At 39.8% G+C, this 22,420-nt stretch overlaps 1 protein-coding gene across 1 annotated transcript in view; it reads right to left on the bottom strand.

Moving 5' to 3' along the window:
• The window catches only part of LOC144657843 (intermembrane lipid transfer protein VPS13C-like), a 113,465-nt gene that overhangs the window by 4,372 nt on the left and 86,673 nt on the right, over positions 1-22,420 (bottom strand). Inside the window, exons 83-113 of the mRNA XM_078518204.1 lie at positions 21,442-21,564; positions 21,205-21,297; positions 20,787-20,897; positions 20,526-20,627; positions 20,070-20,156; positions 19,153-19,260; positions 18,969-19,055; positions 18,770-18,835; positions 18,003-18,265; positions 17,168-17,303; positions 16,395-16,670; positions 16,037-16,146; positions 14,660-14,786; positions 14,106-14,240; positions 13,806-13,887; positions 12,167-12,236; positions 11,530-11,632; positions 11,229-11,294; positions 11,037-11,093; positions 9,861-9,994; positions 9,391-9,472; positions 8,622-8,735; positions 7,550-7,625; positions 6,475-6,560; positions 5,257-5,334; positions 5,062-5,107; positions 4,139-4,262; positions 3,493-3,562; positions 3,088-3,138; positions 1,408-1,493; positions 424-556 (exon numbers count right to left, since the gene is read on the bottom strand). Coding sequence (XP_078374330.1) covers positions 424-556; positions 1,408-1,493; positions 3,088-3,138; positions 3,493-3,562; positions 4,139-4,262; positions 5,062-5,107; positions 5,257-5,334; positions 6,475-6,560; positions 7,550-7,625; positions 8,622-8,735; positions 9,391-9,472; positions 9,861-9,994; positions 11,037-11,093; positions 11,229-11,294; positions 11,530-11,632; positions 12,167-12,236; positions 13,806-13,887; positions 14,106-14,240; positions 14,660-14,786; positions 16,037-16,146; positions 16,395-16,670; positions 17,168-17,303; positions 18,003-18,265; positions 18,770-18,835; positions 18,969-19,055; positions 19,153-19,260; positions 20,070-20,156; positions 20,526-20,627; positions 20,787-20,897; positions 21,205-21,297; positions 21,442-21,564 — 3,282 coding nt within the window. The remainder of the gene's footprint in view (positions 1-423; positions 557-1,407; positions 1,494-3,087; positions 3,139-3,492; positions 3,563-4,138; positions 4,263-5,061; positions 5,108-5,256; positions 5,335-6,474; positions 6,561-7,549; positions 7,626-8,621; positions 8,736-9,390; positions 9,473-9,860; positions 9,995-11,036; positions 11,094-11,228; positions 11,295-11,529; positions 11,633-12,166; positions 12,237-13,805; positions 13,888-14,105; positions 14,241-14,659; positions 14,787-16,036; positions 16,147-16,394; positions 16,671-17,167; positions 17,304-18,002; positions 18,266-18,769; positions 18,836-18,968; positions 19,056-19,152; positions 19,261-20,069; positions 20,157-20,525; positions 20,628-20,786; positions 20,898-21,204; positions 21,298-21,441; positions 21,565-22,420) is intronic.

The following is a 22,420-nucleotide window of genomic DNA, read 5'->3' as shown; positions in this document are numbered from 1 at the left end:
AGAGCTTGTGCGTTTCTAGTAGAGCGCATTGACACGTCGGAGCGTTTAATGAACTGCTCAGTCAAGTAACCTGGGGCACTCCCTGTCATGCACTTAAAGCACATGATTGCTTGACGATAGTAAAGTTGGTCTCTGACTGGAAGCCATTAACTACAGCACAATAAATAAATACCTTATTGTTACTTATTTTCGCGGGACTTAATTTTCGCGATTTTCGCGATTTTCAAAAAATCGCGAAATTAAAGACCCGCGAAAATTTATTTTAAACGTTTTCTATTGTATTTTTTATGTAATTACGTATTTTTGGTCAAATCGCGAAAATTACCTATCATCAGTCTCCTATTGGAGAGTTGGTTTGTCTTTTGTCGTTTAACAAACTTCCAATCTTACGGTTACCACACAGCTACAACTGCGAGTCTTTACCTTATGGGAGTCTTGTTTGATGATAAGTGCATTTGTTGCAATAAAAGGAAACCCCGTAATGTTCTCGTACAAACAACTCCATCTTAGTTTCCAACCGAGCCAAAACTTTCTTTGGTACAAATTTAGTATCCGCCTGCAAAAGGTTACACAAGACCATTAATTGATAAGCTTTGTACTTCTAAATGTGCGTCCTCGCCATCTATAGCCAACATAATATAACTTCCTGATGTTTCAGCTATTCACTGAGTATTCAACAAATTTAATCATTATTTTAAGTGAAATGGTGACTTGAATAAAGTGAAACTAAATGAAGAAGCGTTCTCAAGTCAAATACAGTGGAACCCCGATATAACGATCTTCGATATAACGATATTCCCGATATAACGATGAATATGTTATGTCCCGGTAATAGTAAAATGTATGGGACGGAACCCCGATATAACGATTCCTCGATATAACGATATAATTTTACTGCCCCCTTGGCATATCGTTATATCGGGGTTCCACTGTACTCGGAAAAAGATTTTCCGAGTTCCCCCAACGGGAGTCGAACCCATGACCTTATTCTGGAAGGTCGTGGGTTCGACTCCCGTTGGGGGAACTCGGAAAATCTTTTTTCTGAGTATTTGACTTGAGTACGCTTCTTCTTTTATTTTCACTTTATCCAGGTCACCATTCCACTTAACATTTATTCACATTTATCATTTCGACATATTGAGCCTTGCAGCTATGGCAGGACATGCGTCACACGTAAGAACCTAGTATATGACCTCGCTCACCACGAGTCTCCCATAGCTCAGTGGTTAGAGTGTCCTACCGGTATTCTGGAAGGTCATGGGTTCGACTCCCATTGGGGGAACTCGGAAAATCGTTTTCGAGTATTTGACTTGAGAACGCTTCTTCATTTATTTTGAAATCATTATTGCTTGGTTTTCTGTACTGAAGGTATGATTTTAAGCTAAAAAGAGACGACGATTTACAAACCTGTCAGTCAAAAGGATAACTACACTCGAGTCTTCTTCCGTAATGCTCATGTGGTCAACATAGACATCATCAAGTGAATCTAAGCTCTGGTGGAGTGAATAGGTGGCAATCAATTCTTTTTTTTTCCAATAAAAAAGCTTTATTGGTGTCAGTGCTTACAGTACAAGAAAACAATAAACCAACTAGTCCAGACCCTGAACTCTCCCTTCCGCGCGCCCCCTACAGGGGCCGAACCCAGGCGCGCGAAGAGAGAGTGCAGAGTAACTTGCATGACAATCAATTCAGGTGAACAAATTTGTCACACAACAAAGAAATGTCTCTTGCTCACTCACAAGCTTTATTGCTGCATCAAACTCTACACCAACAATTACTTAAACAAATCAATTTAGCAGAGTGTAGTCCAGTTAAAAGGGAGAATTTCTTGTAAGCGAAACCAACAAATAGTTTTCTAAAACAACGTTTGTAAAGTAAACATTTCTCAATTTTTTTTCTTAATAGCTGTAAGGGAGTGCAGTTCCAAATATTTATTCCTACAGTATCACTAACTTTAACCAAAATGCCAACTGTATATTGCATAATTAAGGCAAAAATAACAACTGGACTACGAGCCCGAGATTTCTATGAGGGAATAGTCAACGAGGCACAGTCAAGTGACTATCGCTCAAAGAATACGATAGCCTGAATTTCAGACATCCCTCTGTGGTCGCCTACTCCCCAGAAGAGACGTCTGAACACATCTGGCCCTAATGCCGTCCGGTGACGTCACTACCCGAAAACCGGGTAGTGATTTTAATTGGTTGATTTAAAAATTATTTGCATAATTATGTGAAATTATGACTAAATTTTACGCGGGAGGATTGTAATTTGAAAACGTTTGCAAAGAGTTCCCAGAAATGAATTTATAAGTAATTTACCTTGAGTTTTTTACCTACGGATGAAGAATAGTAATGGAAACCGGTAGGTTTTAAGTTGGAGACATTCGTCGCTTCGACATGCAGTGTTTTGCCAAATTTATACGTATTCTTGTTTTGTCAACAAAGCCGCTCGACGCTTATGTCCTGCAGCCTCGATGAGCCAGTGATTTCTGAACTCAGTGACCACGGTCAAGAAGGATATTTTTGTATTGAATTCCGTTTCTTGATGCCTCTGTAACCGTCTAAATTGATTCATTTAAGTACTCACGAGTGTGTTGTATTTGTCCGCTGCGTTACATTATATTTTGATCGCTAGATAAAGCAAATCAGTTAAATCGGATCCGTAAACGAATATAGCCTACATCCATTTGTCTCAAGTTTTCAACAGTTTACTATTAAAACATATTTATACCCTGTAATCCTTTATTGAAGCTTTTTTTCTTTCACAAATTCATGGCCTCGACAGAAACTTTTCCGCATGAATTAAACCAAAGTGTAGTGACGTCACCGGACGGCATTAGGGCCAGATGTGTTCAGACGTCCCTTCTGGGGAGTAGGCGACCACAGAGGGATGTCTGAAATTCAGGCTAAGAATACGAGGGCGAGTAGTTTAATTGTCTTAGTAGACACTAAAAAGGATTTACTCTTTTAAACTTTTTATCCCTTTAAGAGAGCAACGTGCACGATGAGATTCGCGGATTTCCAACAGAACCCTAAAACAAAATTAGGATACAAGAACACCCAAAATAAACCTTTACATTCTCACCTTCAAGATTCCATTGCCTTTAGCGTCATGTTCTGAAAACGGCTTCAGAGGCTTAAGAAAAATGCAAGAAAAACTCAAATTACTATCGGAATGTTTTAAAATTAAAATTAAACTTTGCTTTTCCGTTGACACGATTAACGATGTATACTTCCGATTTTCATCTTCCTTTTTTAATTTTTCAACACATTTCGTCATTTGATCATCCGTTCTTCTCTGCGGCTTCAACAATCTATTTTTCATTTCATTCATTTTTGTCCACACTATTTTGGAGGGGTTATTTTTTCAAAGACCAACCTTTATTTGTCAGACACATTGAAAGATATCTCTAACGTGAATCTGAAAGGCCCCAATCTATTTCACCCATCATATATAACATTATCAGCTTTCTCGTGTTGCTTTCTTTACCATATTAGGAGCTGTATAGCGAGGAAGTCTCATCCGGCAAGCGATGTCCTCGCCGTTCTGTTCAGCTGACCTGCAAAACAAACCAAGAAGACAGCAGTCATTCTCCGACAAAAACATTTCTTTGACATCTACGTTACAGCCAACCTTTATGTAACTTCAGAAACATAGAAACAACAAGCGGGTAGAACGGCGGTCTTCGGTCAACATTCGCGGGTAACAGTGCACTGGTACCTTCTGACGTCACAGATGTATGCAATGTTGCCCGCTCAGAGACTTTTGGCGGGGAACATTTTTATCGTTAGATGTAATGTGATCTCGAAGTAGTCAATGAGAACGCGCGATCTTTGGGAAGAAATAACAGCTATATAACACAGTAAGGAGAATTCAAATTTAGAGCTTTGGGCTTATAGGGTTATGGTTATAATCTTACAACATTATCGATTCCTTTAAATTCAGCGTTCGGGAACGGCATTGTCAAATAGTTGGTCCGTCGGTCTTTCGGTCCGTCGATAGAGCCCTCCGTCCGTCGGTTGCCTGGTCGGTCCATCTGTCAAACCGTTGGCACCTCGGTCAGTCAGTCAGTCACTCAGTCGGTCAATCAATCACACGCTTGTGTGTAAAAAAATCACAATTGAAAACATTTTACCTTCTCACTCCATCAAGTGTAAAGCTGACCATGTCAATAACTCCTCCTGCTGGATGTGTAAGCAGTCCAAGCAGACCTTTTCCGATTCCCTTGAAGAACCCCTCCACACCCTCAGAACGAGCGCCTAGCAAGCAAAAACAACACAAACAACATTTGAGGAGAAAACTGTGCACCATTTTATTTAATAGTAATAATAGTACTTAAAGATGAATTACAGTCCGTACTGCGCAATCTCGGCTGCAATGTTTATGTGAGCCTCACAAACAAAGCAAAACTAAAAAACGTGACAAACACCTGTTTCTTCTTATTCGCCGATTCCTTGCGAACAAAAAAACAAGTGAGACCTGACGCTATTTCCCGACGTTCAGCTCATCGAAGTTCTGAACGAAGCGAACTGTAATGGCGGACTAAAAACTTCATGTATGCTGTCACCGAAGTGTAACGTTCCGAATTCAAAACAAAACGTAAACAAACCCCGAGTCTGCGCAGTACGGACTGGAAATCAGCTTTAAGTAGAGCTGGCAGTTTCCCTATGATCGATTGAGTCTATTATATGATCATAACCAAGTTCGGTTGTAAAGTGTGATTGTTAAAAAGTAAAGTCTGCGTCGTGCCAAGTGGCCCATACCACCGGAGCTTATCCCCTTCTCTTTACCATTAAGAGACTACAACAATTTCTGCTTTCCTTAGATGGCATGCTAGTCCATCACAAGGGTTACCCCCCCCCCCCCCTGCATTAGGTTCGCCGGTACCCATTTATACACCTAGGTGGAGAGAAGCACTATGAGAGTGAAATGTCTTGTCCAAGAACACAACACAGTGACCCCTGCCAGGGCTTGAACCCGGACCACAAGAACCGAAGTCCAGCGCGCTAACCATTAGCCCCCGAAAAGTGCGACTGAGGTCATGTTAAGTAAACGTACCTTCCACAGGTTTGACTACTACACCAGTCACTCCAAAGAAGAGACCCTGCAATGACATGCATTCAAATCAAACGGCACTCATGGAAACTTGATTCCTGGTGTCCTTTTTCACCAGTTCATATACAGTTGCCAGTTTTCCTCATTCGCATCAAATCAGCGAATGTCAATAACAAAAGATCAACAAGGTCAACTTACCATAAACAGACTCTTTCCTCCCATTATCAGTCCTTGACCGATGCCCTGAGGCCCTCTGTGCATGCGCAGTCGTCTCCGCTATAGGAAAAAAGGAAACATAGCTGGTTTGAGGGACGTCTCCCGTAAATGCTGCCAGAGGGATCAGGTCAATATATGATATACAGCTAATTCGAAAAAGGTTGTCGGAAAAAAGCACAAAAGCGCACGCGAAAAGACCGAAAAGTGGTCTGGGTATTCACTTGAATTTTGCATATTGGCATAAAGTTTGTATTTTTGCACGTGACAATTTTGTTTTTTTCTCTCAGGGGGGCCTTTTTCTGAAGCTTTACTTTTACTGTCGCATATCTTTGAGTTTTGAAAAAATTCTTTTAAAACTCAGCGTGGCTAGAAGTACCCTGTTTCCACATGTCTGAAGAAAAAGAAAACGTGCAAATTCGCGTTTGTTATCGTATTAGTATCCAGCACGTGTAGCAGCTCACAACTTCTACCCATTCTGCCTTTCGGTCTTGTCGAGTGCGCTTTTGTACTTTTTCCGACAACCTTTCTCGAATTAGCTGTAACTTAAACCTGATTACGGCTAAACTATTGATTATTTATTTGCTTGTTTGTTTGTTAATTTGTTTCTGTTTGTTTATTTCTCTTAGAGTATATATGTTAAGCTGAAGGGGCTACTTGACGAAGTAATAAAAAAGGTCAGAGGGAGCACATAGTAAAAAACATGGACGGGGAAAGATCGAGCTGCCTTGAGGGAAACTACGTTTAAGTCATATCTTGTCAAGACCAGAGCGCTTTCCAGTAGTATGAAAAACCCTGTAAGAGGTTTTTATCAACTGGAACGGAACCATTTTTCGACAAAGGAAATGGAAGGCGACCAATGTGTACCATTTGTCAGAGTTGACTTTTTCTCGACATACTTTTGCGAAACAACCCGTATATTCCATCGAGGAGTATGGAGCTAGTTTGACCAAGCAAATGGTACAGTGCTATTCCGATCCTTTCAGTAAAAACGAAAAAAGGATACTTTTCTGGTGGTAATATTTTTTTCCAAAAAAATAACAAGAAGGACCATTCTATTTTATTTCCTACAAAAACCGTTTTTCTAAGCGCTCTGAGCTTCTCCTACTTATCTTAATGCTTTTGGCGAGAATGATTAATGGCTTTGGACTTTACCGCAGTCATTAGAAGAACACTTTACTTGGACTTAACCAAGTTACATACCATCTGAAAATTCGAGTCAAATGAAAGCGTAGCTACTGCTTGTCCCAACGAGCCAGTGATACGAGAAAACGCTCCTGCGGTGCCACCTTAAAGGAACAAATTAAAAACAGTCAAAAGTTACCACTGACAAATAGCACACTTGTCACGAACATGGAAAAATAGGCAGCGAGAGATATAATTATGTGACAGTATCGATAAACACATGCTTCAAAGATAAAACTTTACTCAGATATCAATTCATTTACTGGCTCTTTCATAGGGTCGTGCATTGAACTAGTTTAATTAGTTAGCAAAATTAATTAAACTACAGTATCTAACTAAAATAATTAACAATACATGATTATACAAAAAAATAAAAAACTATCCTTAATTAACTATCATTAAATCAGGTGAAATTAAAGACATGATATAAAAGAGCTAAGAGTGGACTGTAGAACAGAACCGCGATATTAAAAACTTCGTTTGTGCAGGAATCGAATAACAAGGTAACTAATAGTTTGAAAAAGATTATTCAACATGACTCGAGCTATGGGATAAAGAAAAAATCTGAGTCCCCGACAATCAACCCATGGCCTCCCAGATACCCGCGTATGGGCGCTCTAACCGTAAAGTCTGAGCTACGAGGAGACTCGTTGTGAGCTGGGCCATTTACTAGGTTGATATATGACACGCGTCCTGCATACTGCTACACATCTTGATGGGATTCTCGACATTGCAGATCCCCCCAGCAGTATGCAAGACGCGTGTCCCATATATCAACCTAGGCACTTGAGAGTAAATGGCCCAGCTCACAACGAGTCTCTCGTAGCTCAGTTGGTTAGAGCGCCCAACCGGTATCTGGGAGGCCATGGGTTCGATTCCCGTCGGGGACTCAGATTTTTTTCTTTGTCCCACGCTCGTGTCATTGAATTTCTTCACTATTTATCACCGAGCTTGAAATTACCATCTTTATATTTCTAAGGTACTATTATTTTGAAGAGACCATAGGAGACCTAAGCTATGCGATAAAAATAAACCTACAATATCTTTTGGCTCCCAGTACGTATAAACATTCAATAATAGCCTTCTAATATACCTATTACGTGTCCCAACAAACTCTTCACACCACGAGCTACTCCTTCAGCAAACCCGCCAGGTCCTGCAATGATACCCTGAGAGAGAAATAATGAAAAAGGGTTTATATACAATACTGTGCAAAAGTAATGTAAAAGAATTTTGTCTAACTTCGTAATTTGTTCCCACGAAATTTCAAGGTGGGAGGATTCGAATCACCTAAAAACGAAAGTTGGACGAAATTTCGCTAATCCACGCATTATAACACGTATCAACAATAAACAACTATTTCATCAATCGCAAATGGAAATTTTTAGCGTGTACCTCACAGCATCAGTAAATAAACAATTTGATCAGTTGCCTCGTGCCCGCAAATAACAAGATTTTTATCCATTTTATGATGGAAGCTTCATATTTTATACTTCTGTTATGAAGCTAAATACCTTCGCTAAAATTTTTTATCAAAGGGCGTATTGGCAAGCTAAGATTAGCCGACACACCTTTCCTGTTTTCCCAGAAATTCTACATTCAGAAAAATACCTACCTGTGAACTTGTTTTTGTCTTTCTTGCGACCTTGACTACTACTTTCCTTAATTAGAACCAAGGCAAACTTTGCCTTAAAAATAGTCGTATTTTTCTAGTTTCGATTGGTTAATCTAGGCTTGCCTTAGGATTTAGTCAGCTGCATACGCTTGGGATGTGCATCCGAGTACTTTGTTTCTAGCCACCTGGCTAAGGCTTGGCTGTCATCCCGAGCGTACCCTAAGATGCCATAAAAGCTTGCACATTGTAGATTTAGTTTAGCTTAGCTTTGCTTGCTTGCTAGCTTGTTAGTTGGCCAGATTGCTTAAGAAGAAGATTAAAGATTCTCGTTACCTTTCGTATTCAAGCGAGTGCTCTTCTACACTTAATAATAATAATAAAAACTTTATTTATCCTGAGGGCCAATCAGTGATATTTGATCACTGGTTCTGGGATCAGCATAGGTAAAATACATCTATTCTTAAATTGTGAAGGTTATAGTAGAAGGTTCATTCACAAAAAGTCAAAAGATTACATCTAAACTCAAAAAAACCAAGGCATCACCTCTCACCTGGTAAGGCTCGTAGAAAAAGTCTCTCACTCCCTCGCCAATCCCGTGAATCAGTGCGTACGGGTTACCAAGCACATCAAGACCCAGTACAAGGACATAGACCTGCCGAACACCCTGCGAGAGAGACATTAAGTTCAGAATACCAAATCTTTTTTTGATTTTCACATAATTTACAGTAACTTCTGCGAATTTAGTGGCACATCAAAATAATAGACCATTTCCGAGTTTCTCTTTGCCTCTGTTTTAAAACGAGTCTACGTGCGAAACCATTCATATGAAAATGAGTTTCACCGTCAGGTCCATTTTCATGCAAATCAAACTCATTTTCATTTCAATGGTTTTGCACGTATACTCGTTATGAAACAGAGGCAAAGGGTAACTCGGAAATAGCCCATTGTCACCACGTCCGCATGGCAATAGAATGGCATTCATTGCTAGCTGTTAACTGTAATTCTTGTTATTAAGATAAGATATGTAATATCCATTTTAGTCGCATGAACCAAATACATTTGTCTGGAGTGAAAAGAGTATATGCTATTCGTAGATATTAGCTACAGAAAAAGAAAACGTGCGGTACCGTACAGATAGTCCAACTATTGTTACAAAAAAACAACTAGGAAACAAATAGTATAAAAAGGTAACGACTGTTATGCCATTTGCTATTTTGCGGCTTCAAGTATCCTGATTTGTTAAAAATCTTATGTTTCTGTAAATAAGAAGACTAAGAATTTAATAAAATAAACATGAATAATACTGGCACAAGATTTACCTGCATAGTATAATGTCGCCTGATCTGAGCAACAAGATTCTCTTGAGTCAAAAATACACTGACGCGTTCAAAATATGCCATCCTGCAAGAACAAATAATACGCTATTTACAAAGGCAAAGGCACCGGAAGGTTGGTACGCGAGTAACGCTTTGCAGGGTTGTAACCAGGTATATTTTTTAATTGCTGATCCCAAATTTTAGCTCTAAATTTTGTTTCTGATCCCCAAAATGTGGCAACATTTAATCCCTGATTCCATTCTGATCCCATCTGATTGGCCGATCCGGATCCCATGACTTGTGACCCGGGATCCCGGGTCTATGATCCCGATCCCGAGGCTGTGATCCCGATCCCAAGGCTGTGATCCCTCGTCCCATTTACCTGGTTACGACCCTGGATTTGAGAGGTGTCTGCTTACGTATTTGGCATAGGCAGACTCTATAAGAAGCCGTGTTGACTTCAATGTTCTTACTTTAATTGTGCATCGTTAATGTCTGTTAGTGTTGCCCCGATGGAATCAACGAAGAAGTCCAACAGGTCCTGAGCAAAAGCCTGGTCTTCATCCTCTTCGTCAAACGAAGACGCCAGTGAAAAACTGAGATTGATCTAACGAAGAACAATCCCGAAATTAGTACGTCCACCGACATTAAATAAATGTTCATCACTCGGCTAGTAACAGCATAAAGTAGACAGAACAACAAGAAATGAGAAGGCCCAATCGAAAACAGAGATGGCCATTTTCTTATAACGGGTATATCGGTATTGCGGAAACTGTTGTTGGTTAGCTATTGTGCTGTTGTTCAGGTATTCTTTATTGCCTTTTGAATCATTTGTTTTATGTCACTTGGTGATCAAACCATCGCCAACATCAAGAAACTGCTCCCTTTATAGCCTCAGTCAACACAGGCCACAAGTGTTCTGTCGACACAGATATTAAGCCACGCTGGTTATATTAAATGAGATAATGGCTAAATCACACAAGTGACAAACGACAGACCATTTTGTATTTAGCTATTCAAACACATTAACTTCTGTATTATCTATTTATTTTTAAAATGTAACTTCTTATTCTATGAAATTATATTATTCCAAACGGGGGTTTCTTTCTCCTACGAAGATTATTCAGAGGAAATCTCAAAGGTCTCATTTACTAATTATAAGCGGATATAAAACTGAACATTGAAATCACCAACACAACCCTCTTCGCGGCGACTATTTTAGACAATCTACAACTATCGAAATAAGGGAAATGGTCAAAACTATTGTACTCAGACAGGACCCACCACTCTGCAAAAAGACAGGTGGTCTCTTTACGTACACCCCCCCCCCCCCCCCCCTAATAGATGGTGTCTTGTTTGTATAGCCCCCACTCTATCAGGAGTAAAAACTAACAAAAATATTCAAACCTCCTTGTGCCATTTCTCCAGCAAGGCAAGCTTCATGCAAACCTCATATGAAAGTCTCAACTCAAACTTAAATGCCAATAAATTTTGTCCATTTGGCTTACCAGACAAATGGTATCTTGCATAGCCCCCCTACCCCTACACAAGGTGGGACTTCGCCGTGTACACTTGTTATAACCACTTCCCTAATGCCATGCCATAAAGGAGAGACAATGTATTACGATCGGAAAATAAAACCAGCATACCTTGAGTGGGGACAAATGAAAGTACTCTAGAAAAACTTTTTGCGTCTCCAGTGCAGCCTGCAGTCAAAACATTCAATTGCATGTTAGACCAATACTCTTTTATTTTTATTTTATACTGTAACTATGGTTGGTTAACTACGAAAAGTATGAACTAGTATCACTGAGGTACAAGCGCAATAAAACGAGACATACTTTGACTGCCTCTGTTTCCCTCAATGGCACGGCGACTCGTTTCATGTCTTCTTCAAAATAGTTTTCCTAAATGAAGTCAAAATATATATACTAATAATTGGTACTTTCGTGTGTTTTTTTTTCAAGCACTGAAATAAGAAGCCCAAGGGTCAAGAAAGAAATACAGTTTAAAAAAACCGATAACCAGAATGCACAACTACACGACTGTGGCGACAAACAAAACCAAATAAACAATTATACATTGCACATGCTCTTTTCTGTACCACATCAATTAATTGTGGCATGAACCACGACATAATACCTCCTCCAGAAGTTCTTTCTGTTGGCTGAAAAAGCTAGTCATGGATATAATCAATCCCTTGTCAATTTTAACATTCATCTCCTGAACCAACGCCTTGGCATACCTAAGAGGAAAAACAAGACGAAGACCATTCAAAATTGAACACTTCTACTGGGAAGCTACATATGTTCATTGCTTAATTGTTAAGTTAAGTTTGTCTCGTGTCGATCTTCTGATCAACAACGGCTTTTTAGAGGTCAAGGTCAGCCCAGGCATATTTTACATAGGTTTATTCAGTTTTGATATTCGTTTCGTCTTTTGCTTTTCCATGGTAGTCATGTTTCGGTCTCTTGCTGCCTTGGTTGGCCCCGCGGTTTAAGTGTGATATGCTCTTCGCTGTTCTTCGCGATGTACTCCCCTGTTGGTTGTCTGGTTTTGGTGTAGCGCTCGTCTTGTTCCTGCGACCAGGAATCCAAATTCTCACTTTAGGTATTTAGCTGGTCCCTTGGCTTTTGTCTGATCAGTTGTCGGCCGATGTTGATCATAGAAGAAAAAGTCCTGAGAAAACGGTGCAGTACAGTACCCTAAAACACTTCCTCTTCAGCAACTGTAAACAATTTTTTGAAAGCAAGAGTAAAATGTGCCACTTTGTACTTACTTGATGTGATACATGCCCTCTTTTGGAACTTGGTGGTAAATCACTGACACCTCGATAAAAGGCTTGAACCCTGAAAGAAGGGAGTTTGTACAGTTTGAATGCTGTCGTCGAGCAGCTTCATTATAATTCAATGTAAATAGAAGGCATACGGATGGTTCTTTGAAGACTGGCCTAGTTGTTCTGCATACCCAAAATTTTGTGCCGAATTTTTTAATTCATACGAAACGGAACAACAAGGTAGTCTTGCACTGGATAATGTTTAAATTGTAGGAGCCTATCCATGACCTCGTGGATAAACAAATAAAAAAGTCTTGATCGCGTTTTATTCTGTTATAAAACACGCAAGGAAGTGACGAGAATACGAAAGAAGTGTAGGGTGAAACACGAGCCGCATTTCTCCCCCTTTTTTCGACTTTTTTTCTTGTTTACAAGCAAAAGGAAGGAGAATAGCGGTTAAGTTAAGTAATCTCGAACCACATTCTTGTTAACTCTCAAGGGACTGTTTTAATTTCTCAAGGGAATACTTCCCGCTATGGGTGATAAGAAAGCGTGAATTGTAAAGTGTCACTCTAAATTAAAGTTGTGCTTCAGCACTTCCGTTCTTGTAGAAAAAACGTGACTTGTCAAATTAACAAACGTTATATAACAATTAAAAACGTGAGTAGCCCAAATCTTACGTGACACAACCAATTAAGAATGTGAGGGGTTCAGCGCTCTAAGGCAACGAAGTTTAAAACGATTAAGAACGCAATTTGTACTGGTACAAGTCTTCAGGCGCTTATATTAATTTAACCTAAAACGATTAACAACGCAAATTTGTACTGGCACAAGTCTTTCAAACACTAAAACGTTGCTAATAGTTAACCAAAGGAAACTCATTTCGTGACAATTGATTATTTCTGCTGAGTTGCACAATTTAGAATTGCAACATTCAATGCAGGTGTGAAGTGATATTTACAAGTTTTTTTGTAGCCTGTTGTGAAATTACTTCCGGCGGAAGCAGTAAACACTAAAAGTTTTTGCTTGTGTTCAGAACTTAATGCATCGCCAGTAGAAAAAAAACAGCAACTGTATTACTGGAAATGTAGTCGTTAGAAATGGCATGTGTAGCCGTAAGGTAAAGAATAACGCGAGGAGAAGCGGCTTTTGCAGTAATATCCAAACGAAAATTTACTCCTAAATGTGGGGTTAAGATTGCGTGACGAGACAAAAGGTAACTCTGTCGTGCGTAACCTTTATCGGGAACCCTGCATTAAGCCGAGTAGAAATCTTTCTAACTCGAAAGGAAACAACTATTTCGATTAAAGGCAAGCGTCAAAGTTAACCATTTTTAACCAAGCCAAAGTATATGAGTCGCAAAGCGCCAAGCCGTCGCGACTGACAAATACAGCATTTCCTCCGCGAAAATAAAAAAAAAATGCTTGAACTGAAAGACGTTTGAATTCTTCTTCTATGATATGTTCGAACAACAATGCCCAGGATTAACCTTCTACTCATACTAACTTTATGCAAAAAAAGTCGATATCTCGAAGAGATCTTTGATTTTCCGTGCTCTCGTTACCTCATTGAATGCTTTATTTAACAATTAGACCACGAGCCCGAGTTTTCTATGAGTTTTCTATTTCTATAGTTTACGTACCAGACTTTTGAATGACGGAGGCTGGAAGTGGAGATGGATAAAGGGCAACAGGAAAAACTGTACCAATCTGCTGATTATCGATCTGAAAGTAAATGAACAGTTTTGGATTACTTTGGAGACGAGGAGCATTACAACTAAAAACGAACTCCACTGAAGGTACACTTGTAGTTTCAATAAACAAATTAGCTGCAGCTTGGCTCGCCTGGTTTTCCTCTCGAAATCGTCAGATACAGACAACCCTAGTACGCATCTCCTGTGGTACGCTGCAGCACAAAATCAGCAAAGGCAGACATGTTTTACCTGAATACGGTGCATTTTACAATGTAAACTGTGGTAATGGTCCGAGCTTGTGTAGTTTAACCACAGAGCGGGTTCAAAAAGTCTTCGAATGGCACCTCTATAAGGACGAGTCATACTCATCGAGTTGAAGTTAACCTGTAGAAAGTAAATAAACGAGCTCGATATTTTGAGTTTTATTACATTCAAATTGAAAGAAACCTCAAAATGATAATGGTTTTCTAATGTAGAAATACACCAAAAAGAAGTACAATGAATGAAGAGAAGGGAGTTGGCCTTCTCTCAGGGCGACTGTAAGCATTTTTGGGTAGAGAAGAGGGAGTTGGGCCTCCTCTCCGACTGGAGGGACTCGGCCTTTACTAACCTAATTCCAGGGGGAAGAGATTGGAGAGAGTTGGGCATCCGAAAATTAAGTCTATGGGGGCAAGAGTGAAAGAAACTTCAAAATAATAGTTTTCTAATGTAGAAAAACACCAAAAAATAATAATAAACCACAATTAAACAAGAATGGTTACATCCCTAAAGTGCTTAACACTCAAATCAATTTGTTTGCTCACCTCCCTGTCTTCCAAAGCGACTTCCCCAGCATTATTTCTCCACGCATCTTCTAACCAAGTTGACCACTCTAGATTGAGGGTCTTCCATCTTCCAGGGGATCTCTCTACTTGCCACACTGACGACGAGCTGTGGCGGCAACAATTTACAATAAGAAATAGAGAACACTTTCCCTCTTTTAATATAGTAAAAGTTTGAAAGAAAACACCAAAGTTTGGTCTCATCCTTGGTGTAAGAACCTTTGAAACTCACTGTTGACATGAAACAACAGCCAAGATTACAAAAAACCTTCATATAATTCCGAGCAGGAAACCAATGGCTCCAAAACAAAAAATACAGGTTCCTACACCGAGGTAAACCCTCTTGGGAAGTGTTTAAACAGCCTTTCCAAGTTCTCCTGAACTTACACAAGGGTTCTCGACTTGATAGAAATACGAAGAAAAGTTTTAAAGGGAACCTCCACTCTTACGGCAAGTTAACGTTGAATTGTTTGAAATAATGTCCAGTAAATTTCAAATTTTACAGGACATGGGAAAAGTATCATTTAAAAGCAACAAAAAGTGGAAAAGATGATTGCTTTTAAATGTCCCGCGCGCCGCTATTTTGGATTTTATGACGTGTTATGGTTGCCCAATTGTTTCACACAATAGATCATCTGCTTTATAACAATAGAGGGAACCTTTACACGTCATAAAATCCAAAATAAAAAAAATGGCGGCGCGCGGGAAATTTAAAAGCGATAATCTTATCCACTTTTTGTTGCTATTAAATTTTGTTTCTCATTGTCCTCGTAAAATTTGGAATTTAGGCATTATTTCAAACAATTCAGCCTCAACTTGTCGTAAGAGTGGAGGTTCCCTTAAATATATTTGTTTAGAAATTACTGCGAGGAAACAAACCGAAAGATTACTTCCTTATTGCTTAATAATTTAAGAGCCTTAGAACATGCAACACTTATAATAGGCCCAGGCCAAACGTCGGACCTCACGAGACTAACTTAATCTAAATTGCAGTTTTGGTCGACCCAAACAGGTAAAGCTCGACCGTTACGTCAAACGTCGAACATAATTCGTCGAACCGACGGTCGAACCAAAATCAGAGCAGCACGATCGAATATTTCGAGGCTAAAAATACATTAACATACAAATTGAAAATTTATTAATTAAGTGCCATTCATGAAAAGATCGACGTTTGTCCCACAGTCGATCTTCACACGTTCTATCCATTTGAAGAAGACGGATAGAACGTGTTGGTCGATCTTAATTCAATGGGACGAACTCAACTGAGTCAAACATCGAACTTATTATGAAATTAATTCGCTCAGCTTAGTTCGTTTCATGTCAAGTTCGACGTTTGGCCCGGGCCTTAGAATCACAGACCTGGCCAAGGTAATGTATGCTACTTCATCGGGTTTGCTGTTGACTAGCGACAAACCAACTCCATCCAGTGACATGAACACCTCCATGTTGACAATCTCATAGTCACAACACTAGAAGTAAAAAAAGATAACAATGAACTGTCAACAAAACTGTCAAAGTACTTTGTTACTTGAGTTCCCAGTGCAGGGCCACCAAGTGTTGACTGACCTATGATGTTTTAGGAAGCTTCTCTGTTTGTTAGAGATGAACAATTTCATGAGGTTAGATTTTATCACCTGAACAAATTGCTGAGAACAAATTATGACCAAGTAAATTTTATTTGGAAACTCTGTAACATGTGAACAGATCTTGCACCAACCTTACGAGCAAGGCAAGAAAGACTCTCATCATCGGCAAATATCAGCACTCTCTGAAGGCCGTCCATTACGGACACCCAGTGTATAGTTTTCTTAACCCTGTGGTACATCGGCCCATCAACATTATCTAACAAATCCTGATCCATTCCCTCGGGTACAGCGTATGATGACCCACAATGCAGTCCACATGTGGTGTCTCTGCCTTCCAACTGCTTCCGGTCATCTTTGACTGGAGGAGAACTCTCATCTAGCTCCACTCGAATTTCACCAAAATCGTCCTGTAATTAAAATAAATGCACGATTGGTTTTAGATTCGCTTTTAAAAAAGCGAAACTAAAACCAAATTGGACGAAAAAGTGCTTATTTTGATTAGTTGTAATGAAAATATTTTAACAGGATCCTCCGTTCACAGAGGTGGTTTTCAAATATAAAACCATCTAAAATATAAAACAATGTAAAAAAAAAGGTCTAAAAGGTCTATTTCAACACTTTTAAAAAAAAATTGTTCACTAACAGAATTTAAGTCGATCAAGAGATTTGAAGTTACAATGTCTTCAGGAAAGGAATTCCATTCTATAACTAGCTGTTGTTAGTAAGAAAAAATTTAAACCATCCTGATGGGCTTTCTGGGTTCCCTTTGTGTTACGTTGCAAGTATACCTCCGCGGGAATATTAACCAAGTTACACGTGAGTCTATATGAGAAGAATAGCTCCGTTACTCTTCCTCGTGATTCAAGATTTTCCCTTTGAAGATCATGTCTTTACACTTCGTTACCTTGTTTACTGGAGCTTCAATTGGCTTATCTATTCCCGTGTAGGGTTTCCAGAGGAGTTTTCTGACACCTAAAGGGTCATCCCATGTGTAGAGGATCATTTGCTTGGAATCTAGAACCGTGACTTGTCCAGAGTCTCTGCAAATCATACGCACAAAGTCAGAAGGAAAGGAACCTCGAAGAACAGTCATGAATGCACTGTGATAGTATTTCCATGTTATGTTATGCTTCCGTGAAGAGAGTGAAACCTAAAAAGTGCAAACAAAACCTGACAAGACATGTTATCAAGAATTCTCTTTTCACGAAGTAGAAAGTAGTTAACCTTATTGAGAAAGATATTGTTCAGTCAGTGACACAAGCTACTCGGAAAAAATTCTGAATTCTCCCACCAGGAGTCGAACTTATGATCTTTCACACACCGGTCGGACGCATTACCACTGAGCTACAGGAGACTTTAGGGACCTAGGCCATATAGCTAGGTTCAAAGTTATATGGTTCAGTACACGAAAGGTCATAGATTCGACTCCTGTTGGGAGAACTTGAAACCGTTTCCGAGTAGCTTGTGTCACTGACAGAATAATACCTTTCTCGTTTTCCTTCTTTATTCTTCTTTAGTTTCCATAGTATATTTTTCCCTCCTAAATGGTACGAAGAATGCACTCAAGCCCCGACCAAAAATTCACGGTGAGTAACAGGCGATATTCAAAGCAACATCATAACAAATAATATACTAAAAACCTTTTTATAATAATTTTTTTACAGAAAGCTTTTAGTCATTTCGAAGCTTTTAAGCTAAAACCGCATCGCTGTCTGGAGTTCTCATACAGCCGTACTTACTTCTGATGAAACCGGATTGGAATGTTGTCACACAGGTTTTCAATCCTGATCGTAGCAATTCCAGGGGAGTAGGGTGTTACCACAATAGTTGTTACAGCGTCTTCAACTTCGCCATGAACGTCAACAGTGAGGGCCTGTAGCTCGGGAATCCGCAGAACTGTTGTGTGTGACGAGTTGAAATTGAACGGCTTTGAGATCACGTTTGACATGGTTGGTTTCAAAACGATAGAACTGGACTTGTCATTGGGCCAAAATGGTTTGCTCTACAGATGAATTAGAAATCAGATGTTATTTTCGATTTTTGCTAGGAATTGCGTGGTGGTCTAATGATTAGTGCGCTGGACACAAGATCGAGTGGTCCGGGTTCGAGCCCTGGTCATCGTTTTATTGGGCGACACTTACCTTTCATATTGCCTCTCTCCACCCAGGTGTATAAATGGGCACAGGCAATTTAATGCTGGGGGTAGCCCTGCGATGGACAAGCATCCCACCCAGGGGAAGTCGGAATACTCCTTTCGCTTATGCTACGGAAACCGGGATAAGCTCCGGCTGTATGGGCCACTTGGCTCGGACACAGACTTTACCTTACCTAGGAATCGATAAAACCACAACAACCGGAAAGGAAAGTCAACGTGACAGTAAAGTTTCCTCTGCTGAAATGCAACACGCGAACCATTTTAAAAGCCACCGCGCCGTCAAAGGTTTTGTAGCAAAATAAGACTTGCTTAGGAAATCCTTTAAATATCTTTTTATATCTGATTACTCACCTCCCCTGGCTCCACAACAAACCACAAAGCATTTTTGCGCCTGTTTTCAATAAAAGACACCGAGATCTAGGAAAAAATATCACCAAGAATGTTAGTTAGAACGAAACACAATGATAGGTCACGGCTTAAAGCTACTTGAGATTTACGTCAAGGGTAAAGTTTTAATTCACAATGAAAACAAACAACCAAACAAACTTACCTCTGTATTGTTGATGATGACGTATTTTGGAGTCAGCGTCACAATCTTCGTCAGTCCGGTTCTTGACATTTCAATTTGCAGAATAAACTGGCGAACAAATGGGGGAAGAAAGAGATGAAAGAAGAGAAATGAAAGAAAATGGAATCCGAGATGAGATGGCTCGTACCGACACCTGTCATCTTACCTCAAACTTCATGGAATCGCCAGCTTTGCACGTCACTTTTCCAGAATCCCCAACAGCATCTAAAGAAAACTTGCTCGACCAAGGTTGTCCCGGTAGTCTCAGCTTGGCCTACCAGATGTAATGGAACAATTAAAAATTCCTGAGAATAATATTATAAAAGATTCTTCTGAAGAATCGTCAAAGTATACATTTCTGTCCACTGTACTTGACACTGTAACCAGCCCCCCCCCCCCCCCCCCCTCAAAAACAATCCCGAAAATATGCCCTCCCGAATATACAGTTGAACCCCGCTATTTCGAATCGTCAAGGGAAACCAAAAATAGTTTGAAATAGCCGATAGTTAATAACTGAAGGGCAAATCCAAGGGAAATGGGTTTTAGCTCGAAATAACGGGGAATTTGAAAATAACTGAGTTCGAATTAGCGGGGTCTAACTGTTAATCCATGGGCCGCTTAGATTTGGTTATATGTCTTAAAGAAAGATGTATCTTTTCCGATTATAAGCCCCATATTGTTGAGCTAGTTTGTATTTTACGTTGTTAAAGATTGCTCAGAACGACTGTGGAACTTGTTTTTGGTTTCATATCGGTATGGTTAAAGAGCAGTGGCGGATCCAGACATTCAGGTAAGTTGGGGGGGGGGGGATCATCCAGACCCCGGAATGAGGGGGAGGCCCACTCTCAAAATAATTTTTCTTGGTCCTTACGGTCCTTTGTTTGGCCCAAAAATAAGGTGTGGCCCGGGCCCCTCCCCAAATTGTTTAAACTCAAATATCCATCCGAAAATAAGATCGCACCCCCTCCCCTCCGTATATAAGTCCTCCCCGAAATTAACGATGAGCAAGCGTTAGCCCAGCGCTTACAGTATTTTCGAATTTCACGGTATGTAAGACATCGACAATAAACTTAACAAACTTACCTTTCTGTAAGACCTTCCAATGAAATTGAAAAGAAGTGGATGTTTTTCCACAGCTGACTGCTGGTAAACTTGCTTAGTTTTTGACACCTGTGTCAAACAAATTTTAAAAAAGACAGAAGCTCGTGGCACTTTTAAAATATACAAGAAACAATCAGTGAAAGTGTACAAACCACAACATAGAGAAATTTCCAACTTTTGGTCTGGTTTTCGTTTGCTCAACTTTCAGTTGTCAGACGTGTTCCAACCAATCAGGGCAAAGAAGCTAAATCCCATCCAATCAGGAACAGAAATCGTCATCTGATGCGCGTTTTCCCGCGTTGACGGTGTTTACATGCTTCGTTTGTGTTCTGATTGGTTCACAGCCTTATTCGCGAGTGTTATTATTGGCCAGTGATAACTTTGATTTTAATCTTACGAAGTCATAAAAATGTAAACAACCTTTGATGTATTACTTACCCTGTACTCAACGTGTAATCCTGTTTTGTTGATGAGCCAGTATGGAGAGTAGATAAACAGTTCTCTTGTTCCAGATTGATGCATTGTTACTACTCCTAGAGACTGATAAAGAAATGATAACATTTGTTTTCGTATAGTTTTGTTTTTCACTCGACACTTCGTAGTCTGTAGTTAAACAAGGAAGTCGCAAAATGCTGCGGCCTCGCCTTTTACAGCTTTTTACAAATGTAAATTGCATCTTAGATAGCATGCCCAACTTACAACTTGTTTTGTTATTTCCTCCTGAGATTGCATTGGCAATTCTAGGAATTTGTAACGTTCTTTTCTCACCGCCAAATGTCCAATCCAGTTGACTTCTTTGTAACCTGTAAGCTACACAACAGAGAAACAAAACAACAGTTTTAAAAGGCTCTTGTCAAAAGCGATCAAACTAAAACTAAATTTCTATATCGCTGCTACATTTGTTAAGTGGTGCATTGAGCTTTCTCGCTTGTCTGACTAACTGACTGACTGATGGCCGGACGGACGGACGGACGGACGGACGGACGGACGGACGACGGACGGACGGACGGACGGATTATCAAATGGACCGACGGAAACCGACTGACTGACTGATGGATGGACCGACGGACGTACAGACTGACCGACTGATTGTTTTTACTAGTTAATACTGCAGTACCGTTATGGTTATTTGGCAGGAATCTCCTGGACACTGATTGACAAAAGGCACTTTATCTCCAGGAAGAACAAATTTATCCTCACCACCTTTATCCTGTTAAATAAAAAGAAAAATCAATTCCGGCAGGTCGATCAAGATTAAGGTCATAAGTTTGAACGAAGATGGATTTTTGATAGAAATTTACTCACGAGTCTCGCACGGATTTGAGTATTTTACACACGAGTGAAGTATACTTACCTGGGTTGAGAGTACTAGCTCAAAAGGAAGTTTATTGTGCAGCACTAGGGGAGGGTACAGGTGGATCACGTGATGGGGAGAGTCAGTTGGCAATTTGCTGAAGTTGTCTGCCTGACACAGAGCCTAAAAAACAAAAAAACATGAAATGACAAGTGACAATGAAGACCATGCGTTTAAGGAAATCTCTCTTTCTATATACTTCTTTTTGCTTTATAGCTGATATTATTAAAAACTAGCAATGGTATATTGCAATTCCTGCATTTTGATTGGTTAACAGACAATGGTATACGAGCTCATATACCATTGACACAAATATGGTAGCCGATACTCGTCCACAAAAACAGCTCGGGAGCTCAAATATTGCAATTCTTTGGGAGTTTATAATAAAACAATTATTCCACTCGCGCTTGTTGCATATAAGATCGTTATAGCCAACTCGGCGCTACATTGTATGCGCCTCGTTGACAATCTACCATCTTATATCCAACGCGCGCTCGTGGAATAATTGTTAAGTATACAAGCCATAAAGGGAAACGTCACAGCAATAAAAAATGTTTAAAAACAACATTCAAACGTGTCGAGATTATAATCGTTTGTGTTACATGTGATTACGATAAATGAGCAATCAAAATCAATATCGAAATTACCTTATAAAGGACACAACAGTATTTTCTGTAGAACGTACAGGTTAATTAAAATGATCAAGTCAAATCGCAGTCTTCCGACGCTAAAGTAAAGACCAAAAAGACCGTGATTGTCTCAAAATCAGCAATAGCGAGATAGAGCGATTTTCGATTGAGTGTCGTGAAACCAAAACCAAAGTACTCACCCTGGCCAATCATAAAGGACACAGGCAATCCAGTAAACCAATCAAAACTCGATGCAAATTCATGTAGTCGGCACGAAGCGCGGGAAAGCGTGTGTGAGCGAGTGACGATTGGTTTTGGTTTTACTTCTGATTGGTTGAGAACGTAATGCG

This window comes from Oculina patagonica, chromosome 6 (assembly GCF_052425735.1).
Source record: "Oculina patagonica isolate OP01 chromosome 6, crgOcupat, whole genome shotgun sequence".
NCBI classification, from domain to species: domain Eukaryota; kingdom Metazoa; phylum Cnidaria; class Anthozoa; order Scleractinia; family Oculinidae; genus Oculina; species Oculina patagonica.
This window is presented reverse-complemented; position numbering and strand designations above follow the sequence as displayed.